At 32.6% G+C, this 14,288-nt stretch overlaps 2 protein-coding genes across 2 annotated transcripts; both read right to left on the reverse strand.

The window, feature by feature from the left end:
- Positions 1-3,761: 3,761 nt before the first annotated feature.
- LOC101895966 (uncharacterized) lies at positions 3,762-4,410 on the reverse strand. Its single transcript, XM_011296122.3, has 3 exons — positions 4,252-4,410; positions 4,030-4,150; positions 3,762-3,942 (listed from the first exon to the last, which is right to left on the reverse strand). The coding sequence occupies exons 1-3, from the start codon at positions 4,340-4,342 to the stop codon at positions 3,837-3,839; spliced, it is 318 nt and encodes a 105-aa protein (XP_011294424.1). The 5' UTR covers positions 4,343-4,410; the 3' UTR covers positions 3,762-3,836.
- Positions 4,411-12,707: 8,297 nt separating this feature from the next.
- Positions 12,708-13,730, reverse strand: LOC101895793 (uncharacterized). The gene is made up of 3 exons (XM_005188122.4): positions 13,603-13,730; positions 13,419-13,542; positions 12,708-13,353 (listed from the first exon to the last, which is right to left on the reverse strand). Exons 1-3 carry the CDS (start codon positions 13,685-13,687, stop codon positions 13,254-13,256), a joined length of 309 nt encoding a protein of 102 aa, XP_005188179.1. The 5' UTR covers positions 13,688-13,730; the 3' UTR covers positions 12,708-13,253.
- Between the last annotated feature and the right edge of the window lie 558 nt (positions 13,731-14,288).

Raw genomic sequence — 14,288 nt, forward strand, 5'->3', positions numbered from 1 at the left:
GTGGCAAAAAAATTAATTTGCTAAGTTATATTTTATTCGATTCAGATTCCGATATAGCTCCCATATGTTCCGTCGATTTGCACCAAAACGGCCAAATATCACAAATTTCAATGAAATTTGGAATGCGTAACGAAGTTTGATACAAAAATAAATTTGACAAATTGTATTAAAACCGGCTCAGATTTGGATATAGCTCCCATATACATTTTTGTCTAATTTCATACATTTGATACACCACGCACTCTATGTACCTCCAAGTAGTGAAATAACGCCCATACTCAATGGCTGAAGTGGAATCTATAAATTTTGTACAAGCTTCAGTCTTGATGCATAGGCGCGTTATAATACTGGCTTTTTGAAAACTCGTACTAAAAGTCCTAAAATGTACGAAAATTGAATTCCTTGTATTTGGTAAACAGAATGAGTTATAATTCTGAAATTTGGAATGAGAGTAACTGATAGAGTGCAGAATAGATGTATCAAAATCGATGCTTTAGATTAGGAAATGTTCTGAAATGGTACTAAACTACTAAAATGGTACCATTTGGTTTAATGCGAACGGATAGATCTAAAAACTTAACATTTGGTATGAGTATCAAGGTTTACAAGATAAGTTTGATATATGAAGGTGGTTTCGGAAATGTGTACTAACTGTGCGAATTGTAGTAAATGGTACTAAATTTGAAACAGTTTGGTTTAGGTTGAACAGTTGAAGCTGGAATTCTGAAATTTTGTATTGGGGTCACTTTTGGTTGCAGGTTTGTGATAAAGAGGTGGTTTTGAAAATGTGTACTACTATTCCACAAAAAGTACTAAATAGTACAATATTTGGTATAATTGGGAACTGGGTGAGCAGATTGTGTTTGAAATGTGAAATTTGGTATTGGGATATCTGTTTGGTATTGAGTGAAGAAATAGAGCTGGAATCCTCAAATGTCACATTAAAGTCTCTGTTGGTATTTGTGGTTAAGATATGGTGATGGTTTTGGAAATATACGAAATTGTACGAAAAGTACTAAATTTAGTACTGGTAAAGGGATAGAGCTGGAATCCTGAAATTTAATATGAAAGTCGCTGTTGGTGTCTGAGGTTGAGATATGGAGATTGTTTTTAAAACGCGTACTATTAATGTTCGAAAAGTACTCAATAGTACTACATTTGTTATTGGGTGAAGGTATAGGGCTGGAATCCTGAAATTTGATATTGAAATCTATTTTAATATCTGGGATTGAGGTATAGAGGCGATTTTGGAAATGTGTACTATAATTGTGCGAAAAGTATAAAATAGTACTAAATTAGGTAATGGGTCATGGAATAGAGCTAAAATCCTAAAATTTGATATAGATAGCACTGTTGGTGTTTGTGTTTAAGATATGGAGTGATTTTGAAAATGTTTCCTATAATTGTACTCAAAGTACTCAATAGTACTAAAATTTGTTATGGGGTGAATAGATAGAGCTAAACCTCGAAATTTTATATTACGACAACTTTTGGTGTCCGTGGTTAAGATATGGAGGTGGTTTTGAAATGTCTTTTATAATTGTACAAAAAGTACAAAATAGTACTATATTTGGTATTGGCAAAAGGGATAGCTGGAATCCTGAAATTTAATATTGTGGTATCTATTGATATCTGTATTGGAGATAAAGAAGTGGCTTTAGAAATATGTACTATAATTCTACGCAAAGTACTAAATAGTACCATATTTGGAATAGGGTTAAGGAACAGATCTGAAATTCTTAAGTTTCATATGGTTGGCACTGTTGTTGTCTGTGTTTGACATATGGTGTGGTCTTGAAAATGTCATTTATAATTGTACGAAAAGAACAAAATAGTACTATATTTGGTGTTGGCTGAATGAATAGGGCTGAAATCCTGAAATTTAATATTGAGGTCTCTGTTGGTATCTTTAATTGAGATACAGAGGTGTCTTTGTAAATGTGTACTATAATTCTACGAAAAGTGATGTAATTTTTCGAAAAGTACTAAATTGTACTAATTTGGGATCACTGTTGGTGTCTGTTGGTGTCTGGGGAGAGGTAGATTGTTCTGAATATGCATTGGATGAAGGAATAGAGCTCAAATTCTGAAAATTGATATTGAAGTCAACGTGAGTTTCAGGATTTAAATATGGAGATGTTGAATTGGTTTTGGACAGGAAAATTGGATGTGGTTTCATTGTGCAATGATCGAGACGAACTGTTAATACCCCTCACCATTTGTAAGGAAATGGAAAATTTAAAAAAAAAATGTCATCGAAAAATACCGTTTAAATATACAAAGTCGAGGACGCAATCACTTAATTTTTGTTATAGGCTTCAGCACCCATTAGGACCTTCATATACGAAATTTAAAACAATTCCTGTGTATATTGTCGCTAATATAATCAAAATATAGAGGTATTGTTATATGGGGCCTATACGAAGACGTGGACCTGCAATTTTTTATAATCTCCACCATACTATGCAGGGTATATTAACTTTGTCATTCCGTTTGTAACTCCTCGAAATACTCATATCAGACCCAACAAAGTATATATATTCTTGATCAGCGTAAAATTCTAAGTCGATTTGTCCGTCTGTGTGTCTGTCTGTTTGTCCGTCTGTGTGTCTGTCTCTTGTAATCACGCTATCTTTCGAACAAATTGAGATAGAAAGCTAACATTTTGTACACATGTTAATTTGTCCAGTAGGTAGGTTAAGTTCATAAAAGGGCCATGGTTCACGTTATCATATAGCCCCCATATAACGGTACCTCCCTATATTCGGTATTTTGCTGATTTTAGCGACATCATTCAACGGAATTCTTTCAAATTACGCATTTAGAGTTCGTAATGGAAACTACAGTCTGTGACAGAAAATTGTCCATGCAGATCCAGGTCTTCGTATAGGCCCCATATAACGGTACTTCCCTATATTCGGTATTTTGATTATTTTAGCGATATTATTTACAGGAGTTGTTTCAAATTTGGTATTTGAAGTTCGTAATGTATGCTAAAGCCTGTGACAAAAAATTGTCTATACAGGTCCAGGTCTTCGAACAGCTTCGATATAACGATACCTCCCTATATACGATATTTTCATGATTTTAGCTACATTATTCACCGTTTATTTCAAGTTTCGAATTTGAATATGACAATATCTTATGACAAACAATGCCTATGTAGGTCCACTTCGTATAGACCGCAATATAACGGCTATATTCGGTATTTTTAAAATTTTAACTTAACTTACTGCCTTTTAACTTGTTGTAATATACTGTAGTACCCATTAAGACCTTCAAATACAAAATTTGAAACATTTCAGGTGAATAATGTCGCTAAAATCATCATTACCGTTGTACGGAGGCTATACGAAGACATGGACCTGCAAAAACAATTATCTGTCTTATGCTGTAGTATCCATTTCGAACTTCAAATACAAAATTTTAAATAATTCCGGTGAATAATGTCGCTAAAATCATCAAAATACCGAATATCGGTAGTTACCGTTATATGAATAGACGGACTGGCGAATAGATGGACGGACATCGCTAAATCGACATAGAATTTTATGCTGATCAAGAATTTATATATGCTTTGTGGGATCTAAAATGTATATTTCGGGGTGTTACAAACGGAATGACATATTATTATAATCTCCATACTATTGTGGAGGGTATAAAAATGGTAAAAATATTATTGTACAGTGTTACCATCTTAATACTACCATGGGAATCCTATTGCAAAGCAAAAAAAAAAAGTACAAAGTGCACTTATAATATTTTCTTATAAGAAATAGTCCGCTGTTTCATTTAAAATTAAATTTTAAAACATATCACAAATTGGTTCAATTAATCTAGTCACAAATAACTTGTCTCTCACAGCATGCAGGATATACGCCATTCGGATTGATCAGGGCACCAAGACGACAGCGGGGCTTAACAGCGCTTCCATTGTTGCAACTACAAAAATTTAATAAACAATTATTTATTATTTTGTTTATACAAAAATAATAACAAACGACGAAAATACTAAACAAAACAACTCACAGTTTTAGTGTGCCAAGACCATCTCTCTGTTGACAAACCAAACGCAAACAACTGCCCTTGGGTTGACCCTCTTCGCCGGGTGATAACACCAGATCGCCGAAAACACATTTGCCGGGATGATCTGAAAGCAAAACAATGTTTTTGTTTTTATTTTCATTTTCCAAAGAAATTTCTAAAATGAAAACAACAATAATAAAAATAAATTACGAAATTACGATTTACCATAACTTTTGAAATATCTCAAATGTTGTTGGCCCAGGGCCAGTTCAAAACATAAACTACAAATTATGGCGTAGAAGAAAATTCGATTCATCTTAATCTTTGAGCTGATGACAATCTACTGAATGAATGTTTGCAATGAATTGTCGAATGGATGGGAAAAGAAAACAAGTGATTTTGATAAGCGAAAATGCATATGTCATAATTGTATTGGAATTATTTTCCAATAAAATAATATGTTTGTGGGCTGATTACAAAAAAAAAACACATGCATTTTGTGTGCCGCTGCCTACTGAATTTGACCTTTGTAAAATGTTTGTTTGTTTTTTTTTTTTTTCATTTTTACTTGTCAATATATTTTAATCTCCCCGCAAAAAAAAATGAATATTTTTATTTCTAAAAAACAACAACACCATGTAATTGAATTTTATTTTCTTTAGTTAATACCCGTGCGGAATCCATTTTTTCGCTTGTTGCATCCGAAATTATCCAATGTCAAACGAGAAAATCTCCATGACGAAAATGGAAAAAAGGTTTATTTTTTTGAAGCTTAAATCTACTTTTATGGTCGACAAAATACTCATCCAAATGGTCGTTAGTTTCTCTGTTCATATTTTAATCAAACATTTGGCAATAGAAAAAAATTGGGTTACAGTGTTTCCTTGCAGATTTTGGTTTGAAGAGGAACATTTTCGAAGTTATGTCGGGAAGTGGAGAAATTTTAAGGTTTATCGAAGGCTCTTCATCGTGACTTCGAATTTAACACTTCTCAGGTTATTTGAGAGGAAAACCAGCAAAAATTGAAATTTTTTGTTTACAAATGCATTAATGAAAATTAATGTCGGACCTAAGCCTGATATAGACATTATAACCTGCCAGATTTGGACTATATCAACTACTTCTTCACTTTGTATGATATAAGTAATTTTTATACCCTACACCACGTAGTGGTAAGGGCATTATGTCAGGGAGATAGACCTATAGTTACTTTTGAGGATCTTCGTAGAATCACATTCTGAGTCTATGTATTCTTGTGAACAAAATTCAGGTCGCATTTATTATCCGATTGAGATGAAATTTTCCAAATAATATTTGTTTGGCCCAAGGGCGAACCCTATTAATTTAATTTAAATTTAAATAGGCAAGAATCGGCTCAAAATTTAGATATAGCTCACATATATCTTCAACCGATTTGAGGTTAATTGTGCACCAAATTTCCAATATCAGTCCAAATGACCTGAATTTTGGCACATCCGACCGAATTCAGTCTAGAAGCAAGTACATCAAATTTGGGGAAAATCGCTTCAGATATAGCTATAACTCCCATATATATGCTCATCCGATTTGGTGTTTAAATCCCTCACATTCGTAGTATGCATTCGACAACAATGATATTTGGTACCAGATATCATATAGAGCTCGGAAATACCTTTGCCAAATTTTATAGAGATCGGCAAAAAACGGCTCAACCCAAATGGAGTGAGTTTCAGAACTTACGTTTCCATTTGGTGGAACTCGGCTCCGATATATATTTTCATGCCCTCCACCTTGGAAAGGAGGGTATATTAACTTGTTCTTCCGTTTGTAACATGCCTAGATATTCGTCGTAGACCCCATAAAGTATGTATATTCATAATCAGCATAAAATTCCGAGTCCTTCTGTCCGTTTGTCTTTTGAAATCAAGGTACAGCTCACATTATATGACATAGAGCGTCAAAATTTAGTAGCGTCAATACCAATTGTGCCTGGGATGGTTGGTATTGGAAATGACATGGATTTGTCTGAAAATTTGTATTTGTGGGTCTTAATGTGTTATAGTTCCGTTGGCGAAACATTGTATGTATAGGTCCACGTTTTTGTATAGCCCCATATAGCGGTACCCGTCAAATTTTGTGAAAATCAATTTAGAATACTATATGCCTCCTATATGTTATATCTTTCTGAAACCAAATTATAACTGATCTAAAGCCAAATGTTGATAGGTGGTATGATCTACTTGAAATAAATTATTTTGGTACGGGAGCTCTACTAAATATGCATAGTGGTGTAGGGTATTATATAGTCGGCCCCGCCCAACTATTGATTTTTCCTTACTGATTTGTGTATGATTTTTCCTTACTGATTTTGTATGAGAACAGGTGAAATGTTCGCGACTCGTTCTCCAAGGGTTCGAGTAGTACTAAAATGTGTAACATGATTCAATATTGTATTGGAGAATCAATTAGAGGTATAAATTAACATGATTAATACGAGCGGAGGGCGACCATCACCTTGGCGTGCGCTTGAGTTCTGGTGGCCAACCGAATGTGCACATTTTCAGCTGACCTCTTTGGTAAGTAAACACGATCTTTTGTTTGTTAACAAACTGCTGGACAACAATTGTTTTCTCATCGTTCGTTTGAGTCTATTTTCATTCTGTTGCGGTGTAAGTTCTTGCACTTTTTGGAATTTTAATGGCTTTACCTTGGGCCATTTTTCGGCCACTGCAACGCGGGTTTCGATCAAGTCGCTTCTTTACTTTTCGAACCATTTCTGCTGATGTTCTTGTTTTCTTCCATCCATTTCCTTGACGTCGGGCTACGCTACCAGTCTCACAGCAACGAGCGATGGTGCGAGACACAAAATATTTATTCACATTTAAAATGTGGTGTCCGTTGGAATTACAATTTTCGAATTTCGAAAAAGGGAAAGTTGTGCTAGATTTGTACTCAATTGTACCGAAATTTGTTTTTTCGAAATTCGAAAAAGTTTATGAGATATTCGAAGAAAATTTTTTTCGAAAAAAATCTAAATGAATTGCAATTTTCGAATTTCAAAAAAAATTAAAGTTGTGCTGAGTCTATTCGGTTTGTGCCCATTTGTGCCGTTAAAATTTTTCCGATATCTCTTATCAATTTCGAAAAAGAACGACAATTTCGAAAGAATGCCAGAATTGCAATTTTCGAATTTCGAAAAAATAAGAGTTGTGCTGGGTTGTGCTTGATTTGTGCTAACTGGTGCCGTTAATTTTTTTTTTTCAATATCTTTAACCGTTTTCAAGATATGGCAATTTCGAAAAAAAAACAGTATTTTTCAGAAAAATTGCTGTAATTTTTCTAAAAATAATAAGAATTGTGAAAATTGTGCTAGTTGAGCACAATTCAGCACAATTTACCTCATCTCGATATTTGAATTTTTACTATAATTACAGCAATTTTTCTGAAAAATAACACTGTCTTACTGTCCATATAAAACCAAAACCAAAATCCTCTATTATTTGCCATGTCACACAAGTAATCAAATGAAACAAAACTCTCTCTCAAAAACAAAAAAATAGGAAAAAAATATTCCCATATATTTATCAATATTAATAAATATGTTTGTTTGTATGAGTGCGTGTACGGCGAAAATATATTTGCAACACAGCAGCAGCAGCAGCCGTGTATCAACTGATGAGATGATGTGTTCATAAATATCTACAACGAACAAATTGTTGAACTCGAACTACAACTCGATCAGCCAAACGGAAAAAAAAAACGAACACCCATCCATAAAAGTAGTTGTTCTGAAAACCGAATGAATAAATAAAACTAAAACTACGCAAATATATGGCAATAAAAACCGATACTTTGACAATATCTGAAAATGTAACCAGGAAAAAAATGTGAAATGTTACCAAAAAATATGCGAAACGACCAACAATGCAATGACACTAAGCGAAAAAAAAAACTGCAGCTGTAACAAGAAACCAAAGTGAGACTAACAAATTGCATTTTGAATAGAAAATGAAATGGAGTGGTCGTGACATAAAAAACCGTGACAATAACCAAATAAAAAAAATTTGAATTAGACGTTTGGAGAATCGCATAGGGTTGTAAAGAGATGGCTAACGACTGTGTTTATTCTTATCCCGAGGTCAAAAAATTAAAAATCGGAAGGAACTGGACGGACGGACACTCATCTACAGATCGACTCAGCTCGGCTAGATAGGAAGATCGATGCATAACATCTTGGGTCTAAGACCAAAATTACGAGATGTTGCAAACTTTACAAAAAATCATTTGAAAAATATTAAAAAACAGGAGTTAAAAATTTTTTTTGAGGTCCTTTAAAATTTAAAAAATACAATTCTGTTGTTGCAAAATGGCCAGGCTTAATCCCTTTATTGTTGTTTTTATAAAAACAACGTTCGTTTATTAGTGGAGAACGATGGTAATGTTTACCAGGGGGTAAGGCAATGCAATTCTAAAAAGTTCTTGAAAAAAATTTCAAAAAATTCCAGGACCTCAATTAATTTTTTGGAAATATTTTAAATGTCCAGAAAAATATTTTATTTTATTAAAAAAAAAAAAATTAAATCCGCATTCCAAGAAAACAATTCATTATTTAAATTCACGGTTTAACAAAAGTTATTATAAAATATATTTCAAATCTCCACAAATGTAAAAAAATCCCCAATTCCAAAACAAAGTTCTTGAAATATATTTTTATTAAAATCCATCATCCTAAAATGATACAAATAAAAGTCCTTGAAATACGTATTTAAAATCCAATATTCATAAAGATTCTATAAAATGTTGAAAAAATAAATATTTAAAAAAAAAACTTGATTTCTTTAAAAATCAATGTGTTAAGAGACTGTGAAAATAATTTTCAAAAAAATTAAAATTTTATAAAAAATCACCATATTAAAGAGCTATTGAAAAGTAAAATAAAAGATTAACTATTATAAAAATATCTTGAAGTAGTACAAAAAAGTCCAAGAAAATTAACTAAAACCCTCTGCGAATCTTGGCCAGAAAGTCTTTAATAAATATTTGTGACAAATCCTTAAATCTTGGCCAGGGTGTAATTAAAAAGAATCGTGCTCTATCGTGATTTCAACAGAGGAACTGGTGAACATGACTGAGAGTAATATTAAGTAATTGTAAAGACAGGCCACTAAGTTTTGTCCTATTTCGATGTCGAAAAAATGAACAGATCGATTCTTACTCGACTTCAAACCAAATTTCGTGACAAGCCTATTGGACTACCACATACATCCCCCCTTGTTTTCGAATGAGAATTAGAGTAGAGCTAAATTATTACCAAAATTATTTTATACCCTCAGGCATATGGCTATAGAGGGTATATATGATTTGAAAGTCTTGAATAATATGTTTAAAAATTTCTTTAAAAAAACATTTACGAAACCCACGATTTAAAAAAAAAAGATTCGAGAGTTATCATGCGCTCCAACCAGCCGGAAGGACACTGCTAGATCGATTCCTGACATGGATTTCGTACAAAAGAGCCAGGGTCTAAAACAGTTATATCGATGAGGCACATTTCGGCTGTATCAAATGCCCTCTGTAGCCATATGACTGAGGTTAGAAAAATCTACGATTCATAGAAAGGAAATCTTAATGATAACGTTGTTAAAAAATCCATGATTCTTCGACAGGAATTTTTCTGCAAAATATTTAGAAAAATTCACGATTCTTGAACCGGAAGAAATAACCGAAAAAATCCTTGAAAAATATGTATCCATGATTCTCCGTAGTCCTTAAAAAATATTTTTAAAAAATCAATGGATAACTATAAACTTTTTTAATCCACAATTCTTAAAAATTCCCATAAAAATACTTTTAAAAAGCCACCATATAAAAAATTCCTAGAGAGCTAAGTATCCCCGAATCTTTGGCAGGAAGTTTCAAACGAAATATATCAAATTTCCTTGAATATTTCTTCCAAAGTCCTAAAAAAAAAAATTAAAAGAGCCAATTCTAAAAAAGACTTTGAAAATTATTCAAAGAATCCATGATTATATTAAAAAGAATTCTCGATTCTAACAAGTTGATGAAAAATATTTAAAAAAAAAAACTTAATAAATAAAATATTCTGAAAGGAATTTTAAAAAATAAAATACTTAAAAATCCGCCATTCTACAAAAAAGGCATACAGAAATATCGCGGATTCTGGCAAGAAGTATTAAACGACATCTATATAGAAAAAAATTCACAATTACAAAAGTCCTACAATTAACTTTTGTTTTTTTTTTTTTTTTTTTTTTCAAAAAAGTTTCAGTTTTTTTTTTTTTTAACAAAATTCTTGATTCTAACCAGTTAATGCAAAATATTTTTAAAAAATAAAACTTTCACGAAAGAGTCCTTGAACAATATAAAAACTTATTCTTTCTATCATTGAGTTTTTTAAAATAATATCTAGGATTCTACAAAATATCTTGAAAAATATTAAAAAAATTAAAATTTTAATTTAAACAATTTAGTTTCTTTCAAAAATATTTTTTTAAGAATTAAAAATGCTAAAATAGAACTTAATAATTATTTTTAAAAAACCAATAATTCTAAGATATCTCAGAAAAATAAATTCCAAAATCCACTATTCTGACACAAATATTTTTCAGGAGGCTCAAAACATACAATTGAAAGAAAACCTTGACAAAGTTCTTGAAATTATTAAAAAAACTATGATTCATTATCAGGAGTCTTTGTAAATGTTTAAAAAATCGTGACGGCAGGAGTCAGATAAAATAAATTCCTTTTTTGAACCTGATATTAGGGATTATGTTAAAGGAATACATATCAACAGGACTCAACACCATCGTACTCAGCACGAGCCACCCAATTATAGTTACAACATTAGGTTTCTCGCTTCAATTCCAGTGCACAATGGCCACCAAAATCTCCGGATACCAATCCATTGGACTATTGTGTCTGGAGTATTTCTGAAACCAAGGTTGGCACTAAAAAATACAAAAGTGTCAATCACCTTAAGCAAGAGCTTCGCCGGGAATGGACCAAAATACCGCAGAGCAACATTCGGGCAGCGTGTGACGGTTGCATTGGCCGTTTGAAGGCCATAATTCGTGACAACGCTGACCAATTTGAACAAATCTAAACTTATACTAAAATTTGATGCTATTTCCGACATTTTTTGCTTTCAGTCAATAAAATTAAAAAAAAATTAAAATTATGGTGTTTGACTTTGTTGCAGTTTTTTTATGTCACCCTGTACTTTTACGTATTTTATTAGCGGAAAGTTTGTAAAGAAAAGCACCCAATTTTTTCCCATTTCGATTCCGGAAAATTATCCATTTAATGAATGGACTTCTTTTTGGACGATAGCATATAACTTTCATATATTCCAAAGTCTTTTTATACCCTACACCACATAGTGGTAAGGGTATTATGTCTTTGTGCATATGTTTGTAACATGGAGAAGGAAGCGAGATAGACCCATAGTTACTTTTGTATTCTTGTGAAAAAAATGCAGGTCGCATTTATTATCCGATAAAAATGAAATTTTGCACAAATAATTGGTTTGACCCAAGGACGAACCCTATTGAAATTGGAGATAATCGGTAAAAATTTAGATATAGCTTCCATATATATCTTCGTCCGATTTGCCTTTTATTGGGCACCAAACGTGTAATATCAGCCCGAATAGTATGGAATTTCGCACATACAACCAAATTAGGCCTGAAAATATGTATGGCAAATTTGATCAAAATCAGTTCAGATATAGCTATAGCTCCCATATATATTGTTCATCCGATTTGTTATTTTAGTCCTCCGCAGCCGTAATATGCACTCTGTAACAACAATATTTGGGGAAATGTATCAAATGCAGCTCGGAAATACCATTGCTAAATTTTATCGAGATCGGTTCAGATTTGTATATAGCTCCCATATATAACTTCGTCCGATTTACCTTTTATTGTGCACCAAACGTCTAATATTTGCCCAAATGGAATGGAATTTGGCACATACGACCGAATTGAGTCTAGAAGCTAGTATGCCAAATTTGGTGAAGATCGGTTCAGATATAGCTATAGCTCCCATACATATTGTTCATCCGATTTGTTGTATTTGTTACCCACAGCCATAATATGCACTCCGTAACAACGATATTCAGGGAAATATATCAAATAAAGCTCAGAAATATCCAAATGTTATCGAGATCGGTTCAGATTTGGATATAGCTCCCATATATATCTTTATATGATTTCAAATTAATTGTGCACCAACTGTGCAATACAATTCCGAATTTAAAAGATACAAATGCTTCGGCATATTTAGTCCTTTGACCTTTAAATTATATTCATAATCATAGCGTGTATGATTGAATTCTCCCATAAAAACTTTTAATTGTTATGTGGAGATCTACTAAATTAGCAAAGTGGTGTAGGGTCGGCCCGCCCGACTTTATGACTTTCTTAACTGGTTAATGGTACAAGGTATATGAAATTACAAAAATAATGTATCCATCATATGGTCCAAGAAATATCAAAAATGTGTTTTCCCAAAGTACCCATCCTTATTCGTATATGACTTAGTCAAATATTTCAAATATATATATCCTCCATATTCATAAATCCTTTCAATAACCCTATATTTAAAGCTAAAAATATTTATGATATTTTTTTCTCTTCACAAGCATACATATGTAGAGGGAGAATAATCAACACATCTACTAACCGTGTTGAGTACGGTTATCCAATGAATCACTTTATTGCAATCACCACTCCATTCACTGTGGCTGATATTGTTTAGTTTTAAATTCTGTATTAGAATTTTAGATATATAGACCTGTATCTGTGTGCGGGTGTATGTCTGCATGTGCTTTTTCAATTTCGAAGAGCTAGTGGATTTTCATTGAAACTATTGAAATGGCTTAAATTTCAATTTTTGGAGGACCATAACTGGAATTGGTGCTTAACGTGAGAATGTGTGAATAGGTGTTATATTTTTGTTATTCTCACACACACACACTCACCCACACATTCGCAAACACATAAATTGAAAGGGAATTTATTTTTTCGAAATATATAACAACATTTAATATTTGAAATACAAACCAAATAAATTGTTTTATATAAATTGTAACAATACACACACACACGCACATCGATAACTGGGCTATTGTGGAATTTAAGTTTTGCATAAAGTCCCGGCATTTTAACTCATCTGTGGTATAGGTAAATCAACAATTTTTGTCAAGCCATTGTTAAATTGACATTCTATTAGCAAACAATTTCTCTTTTACAACAATCGGGATAGTTGGCATTGGGTGCAATGACATCACCAAATTTACAGCCCAAGGGAGGTTTTGAAACTCCGCAACTGAAAAATATCGAAATTTGTACATATGACAAAACTCGCAATAAAAATCGCATACGATAACAAACCTTAATAATTTGCCATAACCCTCCTCATTTAGACAATAGAGACGTTCACATTTGCCATTCTTTGGATGGCCCATGTCATCGGGCCACACAAGAAGATCATCGTAGTAACAAGCACCAGGAAAATCTATAGATTGAAAATAACAGAAATTTATATGAAATTTCGAAAAAAAAAAATTAACATTACCTGCGTCGCTAAAATATCCAGAAATTTCAGCTGAGAACGTTGTGGAAATTAAGGCAAATAATAAAACTAAAATTAGAGATTTCATCTTGTTACACCGTATATAGACAAATGCCAACTCTTGTTGCGGAAATTTTAGTTTTTTGTTCAACCTATGAGATTCCTTATCAGCAAAACTATTATGCTTTGTATTTCCTTCTCTATGAAATCAAAGTGGTATTATTGTTTTGTCAATGCTTTTGCAATACCCCAACTAGGTACAGCGAAAATTCTTATTACCAAACAATGGGTTTATTAAGGAAATTGAAAAAAACAGCTACGTTCGTCCGGGGCAAACTTTAATACTCTCCACCATTTTTCAAGAACTTAAAATATTAAAAGAAGTAGAAAAAACTGTAAGTTTGGTCGGACCGAACTTTGAATACCCTCCACCATTTGGAACGAATTTGGCAATTCTCAAAAACAGTTAAATCCGTTAAAAATTCTGTTAAAATCTTAAAAATACCGAATGTAGCTGTCATATTAGGGTCTATACGATGACATGGACCTGCATAGGTAACATTTGTCATAAGGCATTACAATATTCAAATGCGAAACTTACAAAAGAAAATCGAATATCGGGAGGTACCGTTATATGGCGGCTATAAGAAGACGTGGACCTGCACAGACAATTTTCTGTCTTAGACTGT

The sequence above is a fragment of the Musca domestica genome, unplaced genomic scaffold (assembly GCF_030504385.1).
Source record: "Musca domestica strain aabys unplaced genomic scaffold, Musca_domestica.polishedcontigs.V.1.1 135, whole genome shotgun sequence".
In the NCBI taxonomy this organism is placed as follows: Eukaryota; Metazoa; Arthropoda; class Insecta; order Diptera; family Muscidae; genus Musca; species Musca domestica.